The sequence below is a fragment of the Astatotilapia calliptera genome, chromosome 8, assembly GCF_964374335.1.
Source record: "Astatotilapia calliptera chromosome 8, fAstCal68.1, whole genome shotgun sequence".
NCBI classification, from domain to species: domain Eukaryota; kingdom Metazoa; phylum Chordata; class Actinopteri; order Cichliformes; family Cichlidae; genus Astatotilapia; species Astatotilapia calliptera.
The window spans coordinates 22,128,579-22,147,063 of NC_137429.1; the positions used below are offsets into that span (position 1 = coordinate 22,128,579).

Genomic DNA, 18,485 nt, shown 5'->3' on the forward strand with positions numbered 1-18,485 from the left:
AGACCATAAGACGCCTGCTGTACATTAGCTGTTTATGATCCCCATCCGAGGCCAGATTCCTCCGTTCTCGATCCCAGTAGAGCTTACCAAAATAAAAGAGGCTCTCTCACTGTGGCAGCATATTCAGTGGTAAACCCTTCATAAATACGTCTTAGTTCTATCGTAAATTAGAACAGAGCAGTGAAAACTAAAGCAAATTCTTGGTAGACATAGATAGAAAGTACTGCCTCAAGAAGAAAAACGTAATAAAAGCTAACACTGTTCCACATCTGCATGTAAATTGATACCACATCAATAGTTTGTTTAAAATTTGCTCTGAAGTGTCCAAAAAGGAATCAGTTCTGGTATAATGACTTTCAAATTATTGTAGTCCAAGTTTAGATGAGATTCAAATCAGGGATCTGTGCTTGTTGAGGTTCATGAAGCTGATTAACAGTACAATAGAAAAAATGAGCTGCATTTTAAAGTTCAGGATCACAGGGCATTAAAAAGAAGTGTTTCTGTCAGTGTTCAAAGGGGCAATGAAGGGCTCTGAAAACTAAGACAACTGAGGTTGGCCTACTCGAACTTTGACCACATGACTGTCACACAAGTTCTTGGTGTAACCTAAGAAGGGGCCAGAATTGCTTCTCATCAGCTAGCTGTGTTCTCCTTTTAGAGCCCAACTATGCTCCAACATCAACAATCCACAAACCTCTCTAACCTAAGTCTTTATGGGAAGAAAAGTACACTGGGCCACAGAATACAAGGTTGAGTGGATGGTGGTAAAGACTTTAAACACACAAAGTAGGCAGGCGAGACCTTGTCAGCTAATACCAGAGGTTCTCTTCTCACGCTTTCTTTCTTGACTTTTTTAGGGTACTTCTTGTATTTCTATAATTGTTTACAAATTCCTTTATTTAACACTAGAGGTAATATTTGTGCTGGCTGTGGTACGGTAGCAGAGAGAAGTTGATTTGCGTCCTTGGAGAAAGATTTAGGAAACCTGGAGTGATGGCTCCGATGCTGAAACTTCAGTCAAAGGTGGAAGGACTGTAAAGCAGATGTGGTGGCATTACAACCCCACAACTTCCCGCTGATTAGATTCATTTGGATCTTTGTTTGTTGTTCTGATCTTACCTTAGCACTTGTAAACTTTCAAGTTCTTTCAAATCTAAACACCACCTCCAGACTCTCTCTTTTACTCCACTTCTGCAGCTTTTAGTGCCAGGCTGGCTCTTTTTGACCTATTTGCTAGTTTCTGTGGAACCTCACCACAGCTCCTGCCTGCCCATCTGTTTATTTTTCTCTCTCTTTTCTGTCTTTTATCATTACCTCCTTATTTGATCCCATCATCACTCCTCTGCGCTGTCTGCTTCTGCAGCTTCGGCTGATCAAAGCTATGTAGCGCCTACCCTGGCCTTGCCATGTGTGTTTATGTATGATTCTCAGCAGAGTGTAAAAACTTCTTAGTGAGGTTTTGAAACTCTTCTGAAACTCAGACTAATAAAGTAGGTTCTTGACCAATTAATCAGTGTATCGTTTCTATACTGCACATCTAAAAGTGTGAGTGGGTGTTTATCTCTCCTGTCTGTTTCACTTCCTTACTTAATAGCTGTCTATTACACCAGCCTACATTTCCTCCCCAGGTTTTCTTGTAATAGTTTCCTTTTATGAGACACTACATTATACTACAGACCACTATGATCAGTGATGGTCATTGGCCTTTTACTCCCATTGGCATTTTTTGCTGCAGTAAACTTGATGACATGGCTACATATCAAAAGGACTTAATCTCTATTTAGCCCTTAACAGATGCGCTAGTTAGCATTAGGATTTGGTGCTATATAAATGACATTTTTATTGGTTTTATTGGTAATATGGAAACTAAAATGCCGTCAGTCAGCCACTGAGATCAGCTAGGATGCATACGTGGACTGATGCTATTAATACCACACTCTGTCTACAGATGTCCAGACCTGAACTAAGGAGACGGAGTCGGCATCCATGCTGAAGTGATCAAACGCATGCTCGGGTCTAGGCTATCTTTAGGTTTCGATCCACTCGTGTCCAGATGTCTGTCGTCGGCACGATCCGTATGATGTTGATCATGAACTTCACCCACTAACCCAGCTCACCTCTCTGTCCGCACCCACCTTCTTTCCATCTGTTATACCTCTTTCACATCCAGGCATGCCTTTCATCCATGTTTTTATGAAGTGAATAACAACAGGCTTCGGAGAGGTCTCTGGGGGTCACTTGAATTGTTTTTCACCTCTCAAAGGGAGAAGGGATTCAGGCCTTCAGGAAAACCTACATGGTTTCCACTGGAATACAGACACAAATCTGTACTCTGTACTCTTTTTGGCAAGTTTATACATTTTTGAAGTGAGAAAAATATTTACTTGAGATCTGTTGAACAAATTATTTTGTAGTTCCAAGTAGATATGATGAACTGCCTTTAAAGAGGAGAAGTGGTTGTTGTTGTTATTCCTCGTGATGCTTTTAGCATGTTGTCATTTCTTGGAAAAAAACAAAAAAACACACACAACCTGTCCAGAACCATAAAAAAATAGCCTGAACTAGCAGGTTGTGTTTTCAGTTCTTCCCTGGATTGGCTGCCGTGCCTGCTGTGTTGCACAATCAGTCACATGAAAACACTCTAAACTTTCTGTCTTTGCTTATTAACCGTTGCCGATTATTTTCTTTTTTTTAAAAAAAGGTTTGGTTCATTTGGAGTCAGATTGCACAATTTGCGAGTGATACGGGGCTCGTAAACAAGAGTCACACGACTCAGCGCATACCTCATCTATTAGGAAGAGTTTTTAATAACATTTCCTCCTGCTGGGTTGAGATTTTCGCAGCTGGAAACAGTCAAAAGCAACCTCTTTCGAGTTACTGCAGAAAAGAAATTGCTCAGATTTCAGTTTTCTCCTAAGCTAAAAATCTGTCACTTTCAGCTCATAATCCTCCGCTCTTGTGGTCGTTCCCTGTTAGTTCAGATTTCGTTCTCACATGTAACGAACCACCTCGCCTTTCGCAGACAGTTCGGTGACGTTATTTGGCACGAACCCAAGTTTAAATGACATCATTCCCATCAAACAAAGTCGAGCTTGAGCTGGAAAAACTTCAGACAGACTAAATAAACCGATCTAAATTCTACTGATTCACTCATTCTATTCACTGATCTACTCTCCTTTCCTTCATCCGTGTGCGTGTGTGTGTTGTTTCAGGGTGATTTATCTCCAAGTGAGCATGAACGACGGTCTGTCCTTCATCAGCAGCAACGTTCACATCACCACCACAGAGTGTGTAAGTGGAAGCTTCATGTATCCACGCAGGGACACTGCAAAGATTTTAATTGTGCAAAAAATAGAAAGAAAAAACGTTTGTGTAGTTTGTACTCTTCTTCTGCTTCTTCTTCTGCTTTCTCCAACATTTCTCTCTTTTCTTAGTTGTCTCACTTTCTCCACTCTCAGTTTTGTTTTTCTCCTTTTTTTTTTGGTAGCCAAACCACAGAGGTTGGTAGCAGTGAGCCACCCAACAAAGACCTTATGAACCTCCGTGTGTTGGGCACAAAAAAAGGTTAAAGAAGCTGCTTGGTGACCTTGGAGTTCCCGGTTTAATATTTTAGTTTTGTGGGTGAAACATCTGTGACAGATGCACTCTTGGTACTGCTATTTAGAGGTGGTGCATGTGTGAAACGGAGCAGCTTTTCAGTCCATGAAAACAAGTTAACAAATGCAATTTAAAGCAGTTTAACTAAATGAAGTTGGTATGTTGGAACATATTAAATAGGCCCAAAAAACAAAAAGATATGCAGTCTTTGAAGCTGTACCGCCTCCATCCACGCAGCATCATATCCACGAAGACGCTGCAAATTTAAACAACTGTGTTGTGGTTCACGATAAAGAGACCTCAATTAGACATACCATTGCAATTAGCTTCCTCATGGCACTAAACTAAAACATATAGACTGAAGTCACACCAGGCTCGAGAAGGCACGGAAAGTTGTCAGCTGGAGATTGGAGGGCCTGGTGCAATAAACAACGTGCAAGTTGGAGTCTCTGAATCAAAGCTGAAAGCAAAAGCCACAAACCCACTGACCCCCTGCATCCTTTCCCCAGAATCTGTCAAAGTGTCACACTGAGGGGTTTCAGCCTTTGTACTTAGCCCAAAAAAACACCCATATTGCATGGGAGAAAATGCACACTTCACATGTGAAAAAGCAGCAAAATGCAGATGTGGCCACTATTAAAATTTTCAGCATTGTTTGCTAGCAGTAACCCTGCCCCATCACCCCCACCCCACCATCTATTGTTTTAACTTTTCTGCAAATTAAGTTGTTGTCACAGGAAATCATAATCCGGGTGATTTTTAATAAATAATCATTTGGCACCGCTGACGTGCTTTCTGCAGCGGGCCCCACTGCTGAGTTCAGATAAATCCTCCACAGCTTTGCCACAAGATAGATAGATAGGGGAAAGTCTAACCACATGTGATCCTCATCTGTGGTCTCTAATGAGAACCATGTTTGGCCAGCGGACGTCTGCCTAGCTTAAAGCGAGAAATGTCAACATAAGGATTCAGTCAGGGATGGCAAAAGCTCACATTAACCACTGTCCTCGAGAAAGGAAAACATGAATATTAGAGCCTATATGCTTTTACTATTTTCCTTCAAATCAGTCATACCACAGCTATGATTAATCTGTTGTCGCTACTGCTATTAGTGCTGAAAATACTGTCCTACTTCTTCTTGTCAGCACTACCACTGTGGATAATACGAGCATTCAGTCACTACATCACCGTTTTTATTATATATGTGTTGTCTATCTCACTACACAACAAGTAAGTCAAGATTTCTATGCGCATACATGGAAGGCTAGCACTTTATGCATGAGTGAAGAAGGGCAGCGAGGTCCCAGATCAGAGCTATGGATGTATACATGCCACAAATTTGGTAGTTGAGGTACTTTTAAAATAATTTACAAGTATCTTAAAATTGTCAGCGTTACTTTCCCTTTTTACTTGTACTACTACTTTTATCAGGTGTTGTGCCAGTTGCCATCTTCCTTCTATCTCCTGAAGATACGGCGCCTGCATGTTTTTTTAGCTAGCATCTATGTCCAGCCTGTGAAACATGATGTGCACGGTGCACTTGTCGTAATGTTCTAGCATCGTGTGTTTGTGTCTGCCCTCCAGTTCGAGGGCACCATTCTCCTGATCACCTTGCTGGCGTTGTTCCTCCTCCTTGCTCTGCTCTTCCTGTGGTGGTTCTGGCCGCTCTGCTGCACTGTGGTAAGAAACACCGACTAGTTTCACAAATAATAAACACTTGCATTGATGTTATGTTATTTTAAAATCATGGCATGTCTGTTATTTGTCTAAAGGTGATCAAAGAGCCTCCTCCTCCACCTCCTCCTGAGCCTGTGAGTCAAAACACACACACACGCACATAAATACAGCCTAACTAAGTAATACCCCAAGACTTTCCTGCACCTTTATTTCATCTGTGAAAGACAAACTCTTTTGTGTACCGGTGTTTAGGAGTCAGATGACGATGACGACGGTCTTCCCAAAAAGAAGTGGCCCACTGTGGATGCCTCATATTATGGAGGAAGAGGAATTGGGGGAATCAAGAGGATGGAGGTGTCAAAACGATGCATTTACGCTGCTGAAATAAAGTCACGATTAAATCTGTAGACAACAGATTACAGTGACCTTTTCTGTTTTTGTATGGTCTACCGTCTTGTAGGTGCGCTGGGGAGGGAAGGGTTCAACTGAGGAGGGGGCTAAGCTGGAAAAGCCAAAGAACGCTGTGGTGAAAATGCCAGAGCAGGAGTACGAACCCTATGAGCCAAAACCTAAGAAACCTCAGAACAAGAAGCCACCTCAGAGCCGGAAGTGGTACACGCCCATCCGGGTAAACACAGCCTCACAGAATCAGCACACAATGGGACACTGTAATGTAAAATATACCCACACACTCTGTTATCCCGTATAGACGCTCGTACTGTTTGCATTTAGTTCAGGAATTCACGCTCACCACTCTTACATAAAAACCCTCCTTTTTTAGAAAGTCAAAAATGTGCTTTGTTTACACTCAGACCACTTTGCATTTTTGAATTTTCACCCACCGACTTTTTTTAAAGGCATGAGGGCAGCAGAAGTTTCCCAGCACACAGCACACATGTATATACATGCTATATACATGCTATATACATGTAATTAGTTGATAGTGCCATAGCACCAACACATGCCCATAGTGAGACTGCCAGCACAGCATAAATATTACTCCTAAAATAAAACCACTCTGTGTGACGCTTTTCATACAGTAAGCGTACTGTTATCTGTACACACTGCTGCATTCATAATTCATTCACAGCAGCCTAACAGCATGTACAGAAGGTGAATGTGAACACTGAACTGTGGGGTAAATACTGTAAATTGATCACTGAATGTGGAAATTGGGCTGTGGCTGGCCCCATCTTTCTAAAACTTTTTGATGTGTGAGTGCACTTCTGTTTAGGATCCATGCCACCACTGCTTATTTGTCCAAGCAAATGCAACATCTTTTAGCATTTTTTTATTCGGTTAATCCAGAAGATTTTATCTCAAAACATTTGCCCTTCAGCTCTGTCAAATGTTAAATACTGTCTACAGTAAAATACACGCTGGATTCCTACAGTTGTTTTAGCTGGGATCAGCTCTTTCCTGTCTCTGAGAAGTAAGCCCACGCTCTGATTCTTGGCAGATCGTGTGTTTTATCATGCTTTATTAATTGCTTTATGTTGCTAAAGGTTAAAGCGTTCATGACCGGAGTTAACTAAAATATATCCAGCAGTCTTTGTGACTAATCAGTGATTCAGCAGCTTTATCCAGAGGGGAAGGAACTAATCAGTCAAATCAGCTGCCGTGGTGTTTGTTTGGGATTAAAACCTGGTCTCAGCCTTGAAAAAGAACCACAGACCAAATGTTTGCTGATATAGAAAAGTCAGTATGAGCAGTCTTTTATTAGGTGATAGATTGCAGTGTGGAGAAGTGTGCAATTCACATCTGGCCAGCTGTTTATCTTCTTGCTCCTCTGCTTCTTTTTCAGGGGAAACTGGACGCCATCTGGGCTCTGTTCCGCCGTGGGTATGACCAGGTCTCTCTAATGAGACCCCAGCCCGGTGATCATGTAAGTATCTCTGTTTCATCAGATGTCTAAGAATTCATCTGCAAGGTCATCCCTCCTTCACTGCATTCTCTCCATCTTAAATTATATGTCATGTTTTTATATGTTCGTTTCATATGTGCCATCTTGTTGATTTTTTTTTTTCACTGGACAGCGAGAATTCAAAAGTAAGAAAGATTTATTTTTCATCCAATAGTAATACGAGTGGCACATAAATCAAGGGAGTTTTTCAGGAATAATGAACCCCTGATTTCAAAGCCTTGGTTTTCAAGCGTCTCAATTCAAAACTATAAATCAACTGAAACACTTGCTGATAGATTTAATCATCACTAGTTACCAAGGCAACTAAACACACATGCAAAGCCAGAGGTGGAAGAGCAACACCCTAACACAGAGAGCAGGCGTCAATGACAACAGCTACACTGTTCATTAAGTCACATTCAGCATAAAAGGAGGAGCTATGGTCAAGTTGGGTTGCAAAGTTGCTTGCAGATCAGTGGGCAGTCAGAAGTAGCCTAATTTAGCCGCTCTCATGTGAAGTTTGCCTGTTAAATTTGTATTCCATCACCCCCACCCGGTCATGGCAGATGGCTGCCCCTCCCTGAGCGTCATTCTGCTGGAAGTTTCTTCCTGTTAAAAATGAGTTTTTCCTTCCCACTGTTGCCAAGTATTTTCTCTCTGTTATTGTAGGGTCTTTATCTTACAATGTGAAGCACCTTGAAGCAATTGTTGTTGTCTTGTTATTTGGTACTATATAAAGAAACTGGAATTGATTGGTGCAAAATTATGACATCACAACATTGTGACTGGTCAGCTGCAATAAAAGTGCATCAATTAGTAGGAACAAATCGAACTCACTAATAATGGATGTATCCATTTACTTGCACAGTTTTGACCAAGTGCGTATTGAGTGTCTAAGATGAGCGGTGATCCACTATAGGCTGAGAAGTGGTGCAGTTTTAAAAGTGTCCAGCTCATCTGTGCTGTTTGCTCACCCTGCCCTCCCTTCCACCGTCTGGGAGCGCACTTCATTCACTCCTGGTGTGGCTGTGCTGGCTGACACCTCAGCTAGCCCATTCCATGCTGTTGAGCTAGCCTCGATCTCACACCTGCTTCACATTATACGCCATAAATCGGATGTTAAGCCAAACCGCAGCTCACATCCTTGTAGCTCAACGGGAGAGTTTTGTGATGTGTTCGTGCGCGTAAGCTGGTAAAAAGTCTCTCTTCTTCAGAGCAGATAAGCCACATGGTTTAGTTTTAACGCCTGAGGCCTTTCTATCAAAAAGCCTTAGATAAGAGTTTGGGCTGAATGTTGGGAGAGGAAGCTCTCTGGGGATGCTTTAAATCCCTCCGACAATCTTAGCAAAGACTGTTTTAATGTTTAAATGTGTTGCATATTATTTTCATCTCTGTTGGTCTTAAAGGCAACTTTGTAATTCAATGATAGATCATAACTGTGTTGCACTACCCTCAAATTCTCTATGGTTTGACTCAAAGCCATTTTGGTGACATATACAGTTGTTAGCATTTCCTTTTTCCCCTCCCTTGATTCTTCTCCACCTTTTTCCTTTTGCCAGTTGTTTCCTCCCTGTTTCTTTTCTTTCCTCTCCATAGCTCACTCTCCTGCTGATCGGGACCCATCCAAAGCACTAGTTAAAATCCGGCCTTATTAGCAGAAAATTTCCAGTGATCTTCTTTAGCAGGAATTCCACATTTAAGACTGTTTTCTGGGCACAACGAACATGTACAGCGATAGAATTTGCAGCCACATAATAAACATTCAGATTCCCCAAGACCTAAAAAAGTCACCCTCAGCTTCCAATTCCATCTTCACCAAAGACAACCTGGCACACAGATAAAAAGAGATTTCCTTAATGACAAATTTCTCTTACTCAGAAAAGCTTTTTTTAATGATGATTGCTCGGGCAAGCTCAACATGACGCAATGCCTATTTTGTTGAAGAAATCCTCTCTTTCCAACAATGTCGCCTCCACCAGTCATTTGTGGTTTGTAACAAAAGAAGCAGGCCTACAGGCCAGCGTGCCGGCTCGTTTCCAGGCAGAATAATATGTTTTTATTAAAGAGGAAACAGCAGAAACAAGAGTCAGACACCTCATTCCCTTTTATGTTACCTGAAAAGCTGGTGGTTTTCAATTTCATCCTGAGGTTTTCAGATCTACAGTCTCACACTGCAAAGCTGGCACACATTCAAATCCATAAGAAAACTCTCTAAATTAGTTCCATCTGCATTCCCGCATGCATGTTTCTTTATGCTAATTGCAACAGCATGACTGTCACCCTGGGGACTGACTTCGGCTGCAGTCCTGTAACAGTGAACTCATTTTGTGGTAATGCAACTTCCTGTTTTTTTTAATGATGGTAAAAACCCCAAAATATTTTAATAATCAAGCAGTACACAAGCTGTTTCCTATTGTTGTCAGAAAACTCACAGTTTGCTTGGTTGCTCATTGGTTTATTTTCTGTCATTAAGACACAAAGTCTAAACCTGTACGCTGTAGACTGCACAGACAGATGTTTACAGTCCTCACACAGCAGTGGACCAATCAAAAACTCTGACCAAGAAAGAACTATTTATTATATCAAAACAAATAAGAAAGCAAATGTGTATGTCTGGGGGTTTTTTTATCCAAAAGTATCTGATTGACGGTTAATTTGGTAACGAAATGATTGTGATCACTCTACTAGAAACACTGGTATTATCAGACACCCACGCAGTTGCTCAGTAGGATCAGATACAGTCTCAATCTTTTGTGGCTGTTCCATTTTCTTTTCACTGATAACACGATTATACACTGAACAAAAATATAAACGCAACACCTTTGTTACTGCTCCCATTCCCCATGGGATGGACGTAGAGACCTAAAATTCATTCCAGATACACAATATAACCATCCCTCCCAAACAGTGGTCACAAATCAGTCCAAATGTGTGGTAGTGGGCACATCTGCTATATTGAGATAATCCATCCCACCTCACAGGTGTGCCACATCAGGATGCTGATCTGACATCATGAGTAGTGCACAGGTGTACCTCAGACTGCCCACAACAAAAGGCCACCCTGGAATGTGCAGTTTTGTCTCACAGCAAAATGCCACAGATGCCACAAGCAATGAGGGAGCGTGCAATTGGCATGCTGACAGCAGGAATGTCAACCAGATCTGTCGCCCGTGCATTGAATGTTCATTTCTCAACCATAAGCCGTCTCCACAGGCGTTTCAGAGAATATGGCAGCACATCCAACCGGCCTCACAACCGCAGACCTCGTGTAACCACACCAGCCCAGGACCTCCACATCCAGCAGGTTCACCTCCAAGATCGTCTGAGACCAGCCACCCAGACAGCTGCTGGAACAATTGGTTTGCACAACCAAACAATTTCTGCACAAACTGTCAGAAACCGTCTCAGGGACGCTCAACTGCATGCACGTCGTCCTCATCGGGGTCTTGACCTGACTCCAGCTCGTCGCCGTAACAGACTTGTGTGGGCAAATGCTCACATTCGATGGCGTCTGGCACGTTGGAGAAGTGTGCGCTTCACGGATGAATCATGGTTCACATTGTTCAGGGCAGATGGCAGCTGAGAATGTCCCAGTTCTTGCATGGCCAGCATACTCACCGGATATGTCACTCATTGAGCATGTTCGGGATGTGCTTGACCGGCGTATACGACAGCGTGTACCAGTTCCCACGAATATCCAACAACATCGCACAGCCATTGAAGTGGAGTGGACCAACATTCCACAGGCCACAATTGACAATCTGATAGACTCCATGCGACGATGTGTTGCACTGCATGAGGCAAATGGTGGTCACACCAGATACTGACCGGTTCTGGGTCCCCAGACCCCCAATAGCGCAAAAAACTGCACATTCCAAGGTGGCCTTTTGTTGTGGGCAGTCTGAGGTACACCTGTGCACTACTCATGATGTCAGATCAGCATCCTGATGTGGCACACCTGTGAGGTGGGATGGATTATCTCAATATAGCAGATGTGCCCACTACCACACATTTGGACTGATTTATGACCACTGTTTGGGAGGGATGGTTATATTGTGTATCTGGAATGAATTTTAGGTCTCTACGTCCATCCCATGGGGAATGGGAGCAAAAACAAAAGTGTTGCATTTATATTTTTGTTCAGTGTATAAAAAAGATAGAACTAAAACTTTCCCTTGCTAAAACAAAAGTCAGAGGACATTCAGTGATGATCAAGTATGACGATTCGGTTCAATTCAATTTTATTTATACAGCACAAAATCAGAACAAGAGTCGCCTTAAAGCGCTTTATATTGTAAATTAAACCCTTCAATAATACATACAGAGAAAAAAAATCAACAATCATATGACCCCCTATGAGCAAGCACTTTGGTGACAGTGGAAAGGAAAAACCTCCAGCAGAACCAGGCTGAGGGAGGGGCGGCTATCGGCCACAACTGAATGAGATAACAGCACCAAACATGATTGTGCTTTTTTAATATAGGATGATGGATTCATGGTAATGAATGCAAAAGACTTGGATTGACTGACTTGACTAAAATTAGGTCATTTGGTGAGGAACGACCTTCTGCCAAAAAAATACCCAAACCAGCATCTGTTCTGTTAGTGGGACAGCTGGTCCTGAAAGAAGATGCCATTTAAATTAGCAAGTGGGCGATACCAGAGCCACATTTGTGATTCAGATGAGCTGTCCAGGGTTAAAGAGAGGAAGTGTGTTTGTGCTCCTGAGCGTCAGGTAAATTTACTTAAGGATCCTGTAGTGCTTAAAAATATGTAGTGTTCTATAGAGCAATGACTACACTGTTTCTCGCTCAGCAATGAACCTACTAACATCTCTGCTTCTTTAAATTGTTCATCAAAGGGATGTTTGAGGAATTTTTGGTGCTCCCAAAGAGGTTTCAGCCAGAGACAGCAGCATAGCTAAATCTCCAGCGTGACAATAAATCACTCTGTTTTTAAGCATTTTATTCAGCTGGTATTTGATTTTTTTGTTTCAACTATAACAGACATTTATGTTTGTCGAATAATCAGAAATAACACAAATTTGACTTGCTGTCGAATGCAGTAGCATTGACTCTTTGCCATATGTGAGTTTTCATCCCTAAAAGCCTGTTTTTAACCGTGGAAAAATACTGCAGCAGCAGTGTGTGAGAATGTGTGTGTGTACTTGAAGAGTTACAGTAAAAGTTTCTAAACTGGAGAACGGAGTTAGCCATTATGCGAATGTGTGTCACCAAACCACATCCATTACACTGACGTCAGAGTGTACAGTATGAAGCAGAGCTAGTGCCTCCCCTCTTTGTCTTTCACTGACATAAACACGGAGCTCTACAGGGAGCCATTTAGCTGGCTGAAGGACACGAGGTAATGCCTTTGGCAGATGTCTGCCAGGCCCGTCTTCAGAAGCCAACTGAACAAAACTCTCTCACACATAAACACACATACATTTTGCGTTGTCCTAGACAATTTAATGACCTTGGTAAGACTGTAGACAGTGGTGGAGGTCAGTGAAAAAGACCAAGCGAGTGTGGCTTTCTTTAATCCAGGAAAATGTCGAGAGGTTCAAACCACAGCTGGGTGCTAACAGAGTGACGTTCAAGAAGCAAAGATGGATTAAGGATGAAGAAATTGAAACAAAATTCACATACAATTAATGTCAACATTTCTTAGTTAAATACTTATCTCAGCCCCCCACAGTGTAATTAGTTTAATGATTTTTGTTATTCTTCAAACACCTTTTTTGAAAAAGTTTTCGAGGCTTCTTGAAAGACGCTCTTCTTTGGATGTTGGCTGCGTTTTTCTGTTCTCTGTTAAAATGATGCCAGATTGATTCATTGAGGTGTGGGCTCTGGGGAGGCCAATCCACGACTGATAGTTCTTCATTGCGTTTTCTTTTGTCCGTCCAGGTGTGCTTTCATTATTGGTGGAGTATTTGAGATCATTGTCATGCTGAAAAATAAATCCATTGCAAATCAAACACTTTCTTGGTATTGCATGGTGGATCAAACCCTACTTGTAGTCTTGACCATGTCTGCACTGAGTTGTTGCAATGAGAGTGGCTGATTAGATATTTGCGGGCTGAGCAGGTGCACCTAACAAAGTGGCTGATGAGTGTATGTATGTGTTGCTGAAAAAGACACTGCTTAATCTGCATCATGCATTTTTTATATATTTACCTTATTTTTAACATCTAAAGTATCTCTTAGCTTTAAGTTACTCTGATGAACATCAACATCAGTGCCAGAGTGGAGTCTGTTGTAGATCCAGAGATGTTCTTGCTAAATGGAAGAAGACAGGAGAGGTTGGTTGGCTTGAATAAAGGGAAAAACTTAAGAATGGGAAATTCTCTCAGTTCAGTTTGGATTATTCTGTCTTTCATTTCTTCTCTGGCTATTTTTCTCTGTGTCTCACTTTTACTCACTGTCGTGCTTTATCTGCAACACTGTCACATTATATTAACATTAAAGATCAAAATCTATCTTCCCTTGTGCCTAAGGTCTTTTTCATTAGAGTTTTACAAGTGACATCATTTCCCATTCCTTCGTTTTCCACTATGTAAAACCAGGGACCTGCGGCTCAAGTCGCTGATACTGCTTATTAGCAGATTAACATTACTTCATTCCACCCTGACTGCCAACCGCATGCAGCTATGCAGCGGGTAGAGTTTCATTGGTAACAGTGACCTCTGTGAACTCGCTGAAACCAGTGGTTGGTGTAACATTTTATGAGTAACTAAAATGTGATTTCTGTCTAAATAAATTTGTTGCTTTTACGCCCTGATAAGTCAACCTGTTAAAGTATTCCAGCTTCACTGCTAACTTTTACCACCTCTGGCACAGTTCAGCCCCAGCCTCTAACCCTAATCTTCTCTCTCCATATGGACCGTCGGCATTCGGACCTACAGTTCTCGGTACAGAACATTGGACTAGCAGGGATAATTTGGAGTGGGGGCGTAAAAGCGGGGATTTAAGCATAATCTGGAACACCAGCTGGCCACACACACAGACTGGCACACACAAGCATACAAAGAGCAGTGACTGTACCATGACCTGAGCTCGGATGCCTTCTTAGCCCAGATGTAGCCTACTTTAGATTAGACACTTTTTTCCTCCAGATTCTTTTTAATCTAAAACAACTCTCATGTATAGATTATGTATTATATATTGCATCAGATGCTTTTTATCTGTAGTATTTTCCATGTTATCTTAAAAAAATACCACGTTTAACAACACATACTCTGTGTCTCAATTCAGATGTTTCATTCAGTACTTTTCCATGTAATACTCTATTAATTTATTTGTGCAATGCTTGAATTTTGGCAAGGTAGTGTGATGACTGGAAATGGGTACAGCAGCATTGGATCACAAATGCCATGCAGCTGCTGCATTTGCTGAACATAAGTAATATTATATTTATCTATCCTGAAGATGAGAACGTAACATGCATAAACACACAAAAAAAAACCACCTCACGTACCATCACTGACTGAAAACTACTGTTGTTGCTATGCTACAGTGATCCTATGGATGGAAACTGCTCCAAGATCATATTTACCCTAAATTAACAGCAAAATGACACAGGTCCTTTGTGACCAGTTGCAAAGAGATGCAGATGAGTTGAGCTCATTGGTACAGACAGACTGACAGAGATTGATTGTAACCATGTTGGTAGTATGTCTGAGAATGATTGCAGTGAATCTGAGTTTAACTGTGATTGTTTGGAGAAGGATTATCTACTCAAGGTAACCTGATCAGTTGCCTTGTAATCAAAATGACTCAGAAGTTTAGGGCGTTCCATCCCTAACCTCTGTGCGATCTGTTGGTCACCACAACAACCTGAACATTCGGGAGTTAAAAATGCGCTGGAGAGCAGGGTGAAATTTTGTTTTATAGGTTGCTGTCCTATTTTTACTCTTTATTTCATGCAGCTGTGCTTTTTAGTGTGAACGCATAGAAGGGTAAATTATAAAATTTGTGTTATTTTAGGAAGGGGTCGGAGTCTGCAGCAAAAGGCTCTGTGAGGATGGTCATATGGTGGTTTTAGTTAGCATGGTAATATGCTGACTGTGCAGATTTGTGGCTGTGTGGTTTACATTCAAAGCCCTGTTAGCATGCTAGCCGGTAGGAAAAAAATTACATGTATTCTCTGCATGACTCTATTTACAAGATTTCTTTGTATCAGACAAAGAGATCATTTCAAGATGAGCCTTATTACAGCTGGTTAGATATTTCATTGTAAACATTAGCATCGTGGTTGCTAATGCTAGGCGCCATTAGATATCATTCATCACCGTGACTATCTGCTAATACTTCAGTCTGGACTAAGTTTGGGGTCCAACCAACATGAAAGACCTGAAAACAGGATTATATAATTATTTTATGTTTATTTTAAAAATTATTTTAAAGCTTTTTTAATCCCACTTTTCTTTCTTTTCCTTTAGGGTCGATGCATAAACTTCACAAGAGTGAAAGAGGAGTCAGCGGCAGCCAAGGCCCCACCTCGTACCCCTATCCACACCCCTTCGCCACCACCACCAGACTACCGCCCCATAACTCGCACCACTCCACCATCTACCACTGCCACCAGCCCCCCTGCCAGATCTCCACCATCAGGCCAGGTGCCCCCAGGACCACCGCCATCACGCACTCCCCCAGGGCTTCCCTGTGCACCGCCATCGCGTCCTCCCCCAAGCCTTCGACCCTAAATCACACAGACAAACTCCTCCCACCTTACCAATGCACCTGCTTTGATATCACATTGATATTACCGTCCTGTTGACTAGTTCTTTCACTTTGAAGGTTGTGGGCCTCACTGCCAAAGGTACTCCTACTATAAGCCAAAGATCAGCAGTATATTGAATCCCAGTTGTTCTGTGTGCCACATCTGGTATGGGATAGCATATCAAGTGAAACTGTTAGCTGACAATTAAGCCTTTTTAATACAGGATATCTAACTGTGCTCTGTATGTAGTTTTTTATGTGGCAATTTAAGATTGAACCTCCAAAAAAATAAAATATAGTCACATGAAAAAGTTTTCACAGGCCTCTGTGCAGTTCTGTGAAAAACAAAGTGCAACCCAGGATTGTAGAACCACCATTAGCAGCAATAACGTGAAAAGATGGATGGATGGATATTTATGGCATTGCTTAAGTTCACTTGACTCAGTGACTACAAGCTGTCCAGGTCCTTTAACTACAAAACAAGTTGAAATCATCACCCCTCCACCACAGTGCTTGACAGTTGGTATTAGGAAGTTTATGTTTATATGCTTTATATACTCCACTTTGGTTTTATCTGTCCAAAGGACATTGTTCTTCCAGAATACTTGTGATTTGTTCAGATGCAACGTTACAAACCTAAGCCCTGCTTTCGTGCTGTCATGTCAAGCCATACTGGTTCAGTCTTTTTGTTACTTTACTGTCGTGAATTTTAGTACTTAACATATTAACCGAGGCCTGTTGAGTCTGAGATGTAGCTCTTGAGATTTTTGCTGTTTCTCTGAGCATTGCATGGTCTGGCATTAGCTGTGATGATGCGACTTGCTTCTACTTACTTTATGAACTCCAGTAAGGATGTAAGGAGTTTTTAACAGAGCTGATTAGAGTCCTGGTAAACCTTTCTTTTTCATATGGCTGTGAAAAAGACTATGTGACTATTTGCTGATAAGCAAAAAAATTATTTTGCATAGCAGTTCAACTTAATATTCTGTCTCATATAAAGTGAATGGGGCTATTTGGGAAAGTATTTTACTTTGCATTTGTGAAATCAGGGAGGATTGTTGCTGGACAGCAAAGCATGTGGGAACGGAAAAGTCCAAAAAGAAAGATTACTGCAATGGATGAAAGTTCTTTGTTGTCTCTATCAACTACTGAGTTAGGCCTTTGTTAAGTTAAAATCACAGTAACTGTATTAAGTGCTAGGTAGAATCAATTGGCTTATTTCTCCATTGCTGTGTGACCAATGAAGGGTTTTTCAGAACTGGATTTCCAAGTAATCTTAGCTGATCATATTTTTAATGGTGTTACGTAACTGATAAGAAACATATGTTTTTCTAAATTTCTTCAAAAAGATTTGCAATTTGGTGCTGTTTTGTTACCCAACAACAACGTGCCAAAGTAACAAATCCCGACTATATAGTCCAGAGATGATCCAGTTATATAATTTGTGGTCAGGTTTTTGTACCTTTTGTGACAGGGAAGTGTACGGAGGTTATGTGGAAGGTGTGTTTTTACAGTATATGTTTGAGATGTGTTTTAAATACTTTGTTGGTTGATATCTTGAGGCTTTGGAATTTGTCCTTAACCGCATTTTCATGTAGTTGATTTTAGGTTACAGCAATTTATGTTTTTTGGTTTGTTTTGATTTTGGGTTTTTTTGTAACTGCGCACATAGACTGCTGGGAAATTACAATGTGTATTTGCTTTTTTTAGCAGTGAAGCTGATGAAATCAATCTTCAAAAATCAGGTTCATGTCTCTCCTCACATTTTTATACACAATGCTGATACTGTACTTTAATACCATTATTATGTGTATTGTATGTCTTCAGTTATATCATCACCGGTCACGTTGCAACTGCAGGGCAGTTCAAAGCGCATCTAATTTATTTTACTCCCCGACAGAAATATAGGAGAGTACTTGAATATTGACAAGGTGTCCAATCACCGAGATGAACACTGTGTGAACAGTTAGGAAACACAACAGATAACCATTTAAAGGTCATTTTAGGCTTACCAGCATTTATCAGCCCCTTAGCTACACTAAAAATGAGCATTTTGGTAAATCTGAAAAAGATTTTGTCTACATTAGAAAATCGTTCTAGCTAGCAGATAAAAAGACAATTTTTTAGCCTAGCATTAACTCATCGTAATTGAGATCAAACCTGCCAGAAATTAGCAAAAACATTTAGATTTCTTGGTTTAGGAAAGAGGTTGAAACTGCTGGTATTCCTCCTATATCCGATGCCCTTTCAAGTTTTCTTCTTCATCATCTTTTTTTTTTATAATTACAATTTCAATGTACGTCATTCACTTGTGTCCTGTACCGTTGTGTTGCTACATGCATTGGTAACAGCTGAAAAACTCCAATTAGCTCATTGTAGTTCATACCTTTGATGTCAACGTGCTAAATCAAACCAGTTGGTTTGTTGTAATGTCCATAAACAAAATGTAACATTAGCAAGACAAACACATGCTTTGCTAGCAGTTTCTAGCATCGTATTTGGCTGCATTGCCTGTTGCTTGGAGGTGTTGTATGGCCCTACAAGGTGTCAGTATATACATCAGGGAAGAGGATGAAAATGGAGATTAT

The 18,485-nt window shown here is 41.1% G+C and overlaps 1 protein-coding gene across 1 annotated transcript in view; it reads left to right on the forward strand.

The window, feature by feature from the left end:
- Positions 1–16,211, forward strand: part of antxr1c (ANTXR cell adhesion molecule 1c) — a 36,102-nt gene extending 19,891 nt beyond the window's left edge. The window contains exons 12-18 of the mRNA XM_026177156.2: positions 3,213–3,291; positions 5,182–5,277; positions 5,370–5,408; positions 5,527–5,628; positions 5,735–5,902; positions 7,079–7,159; positions 15,618–16,211. Of these exons, the coding sequence (XP_026032941.2) occupies positions 3,213–3,291; positions 5,182–5,277; positions 5,370–5,408; positions 5,527–5,628; positions 5,735–5,902; positions 7,079–7,159; positions 15,618–15,881 (829 nt within the window). The 3' untranslated portion in view covers positions 15,882–16,211. The remainder of the gene's footprint in view (positions 1–3,212; positions 3,292–5,181; positions 5,278–5,369; positions 5,409–5,526; positions 5,629–5,734; positions 5,903–7,078; positions 7,160–15,617) is intronic.
- Positions 16,212–18,485: the final 2,274 nt, after the last annotated feature.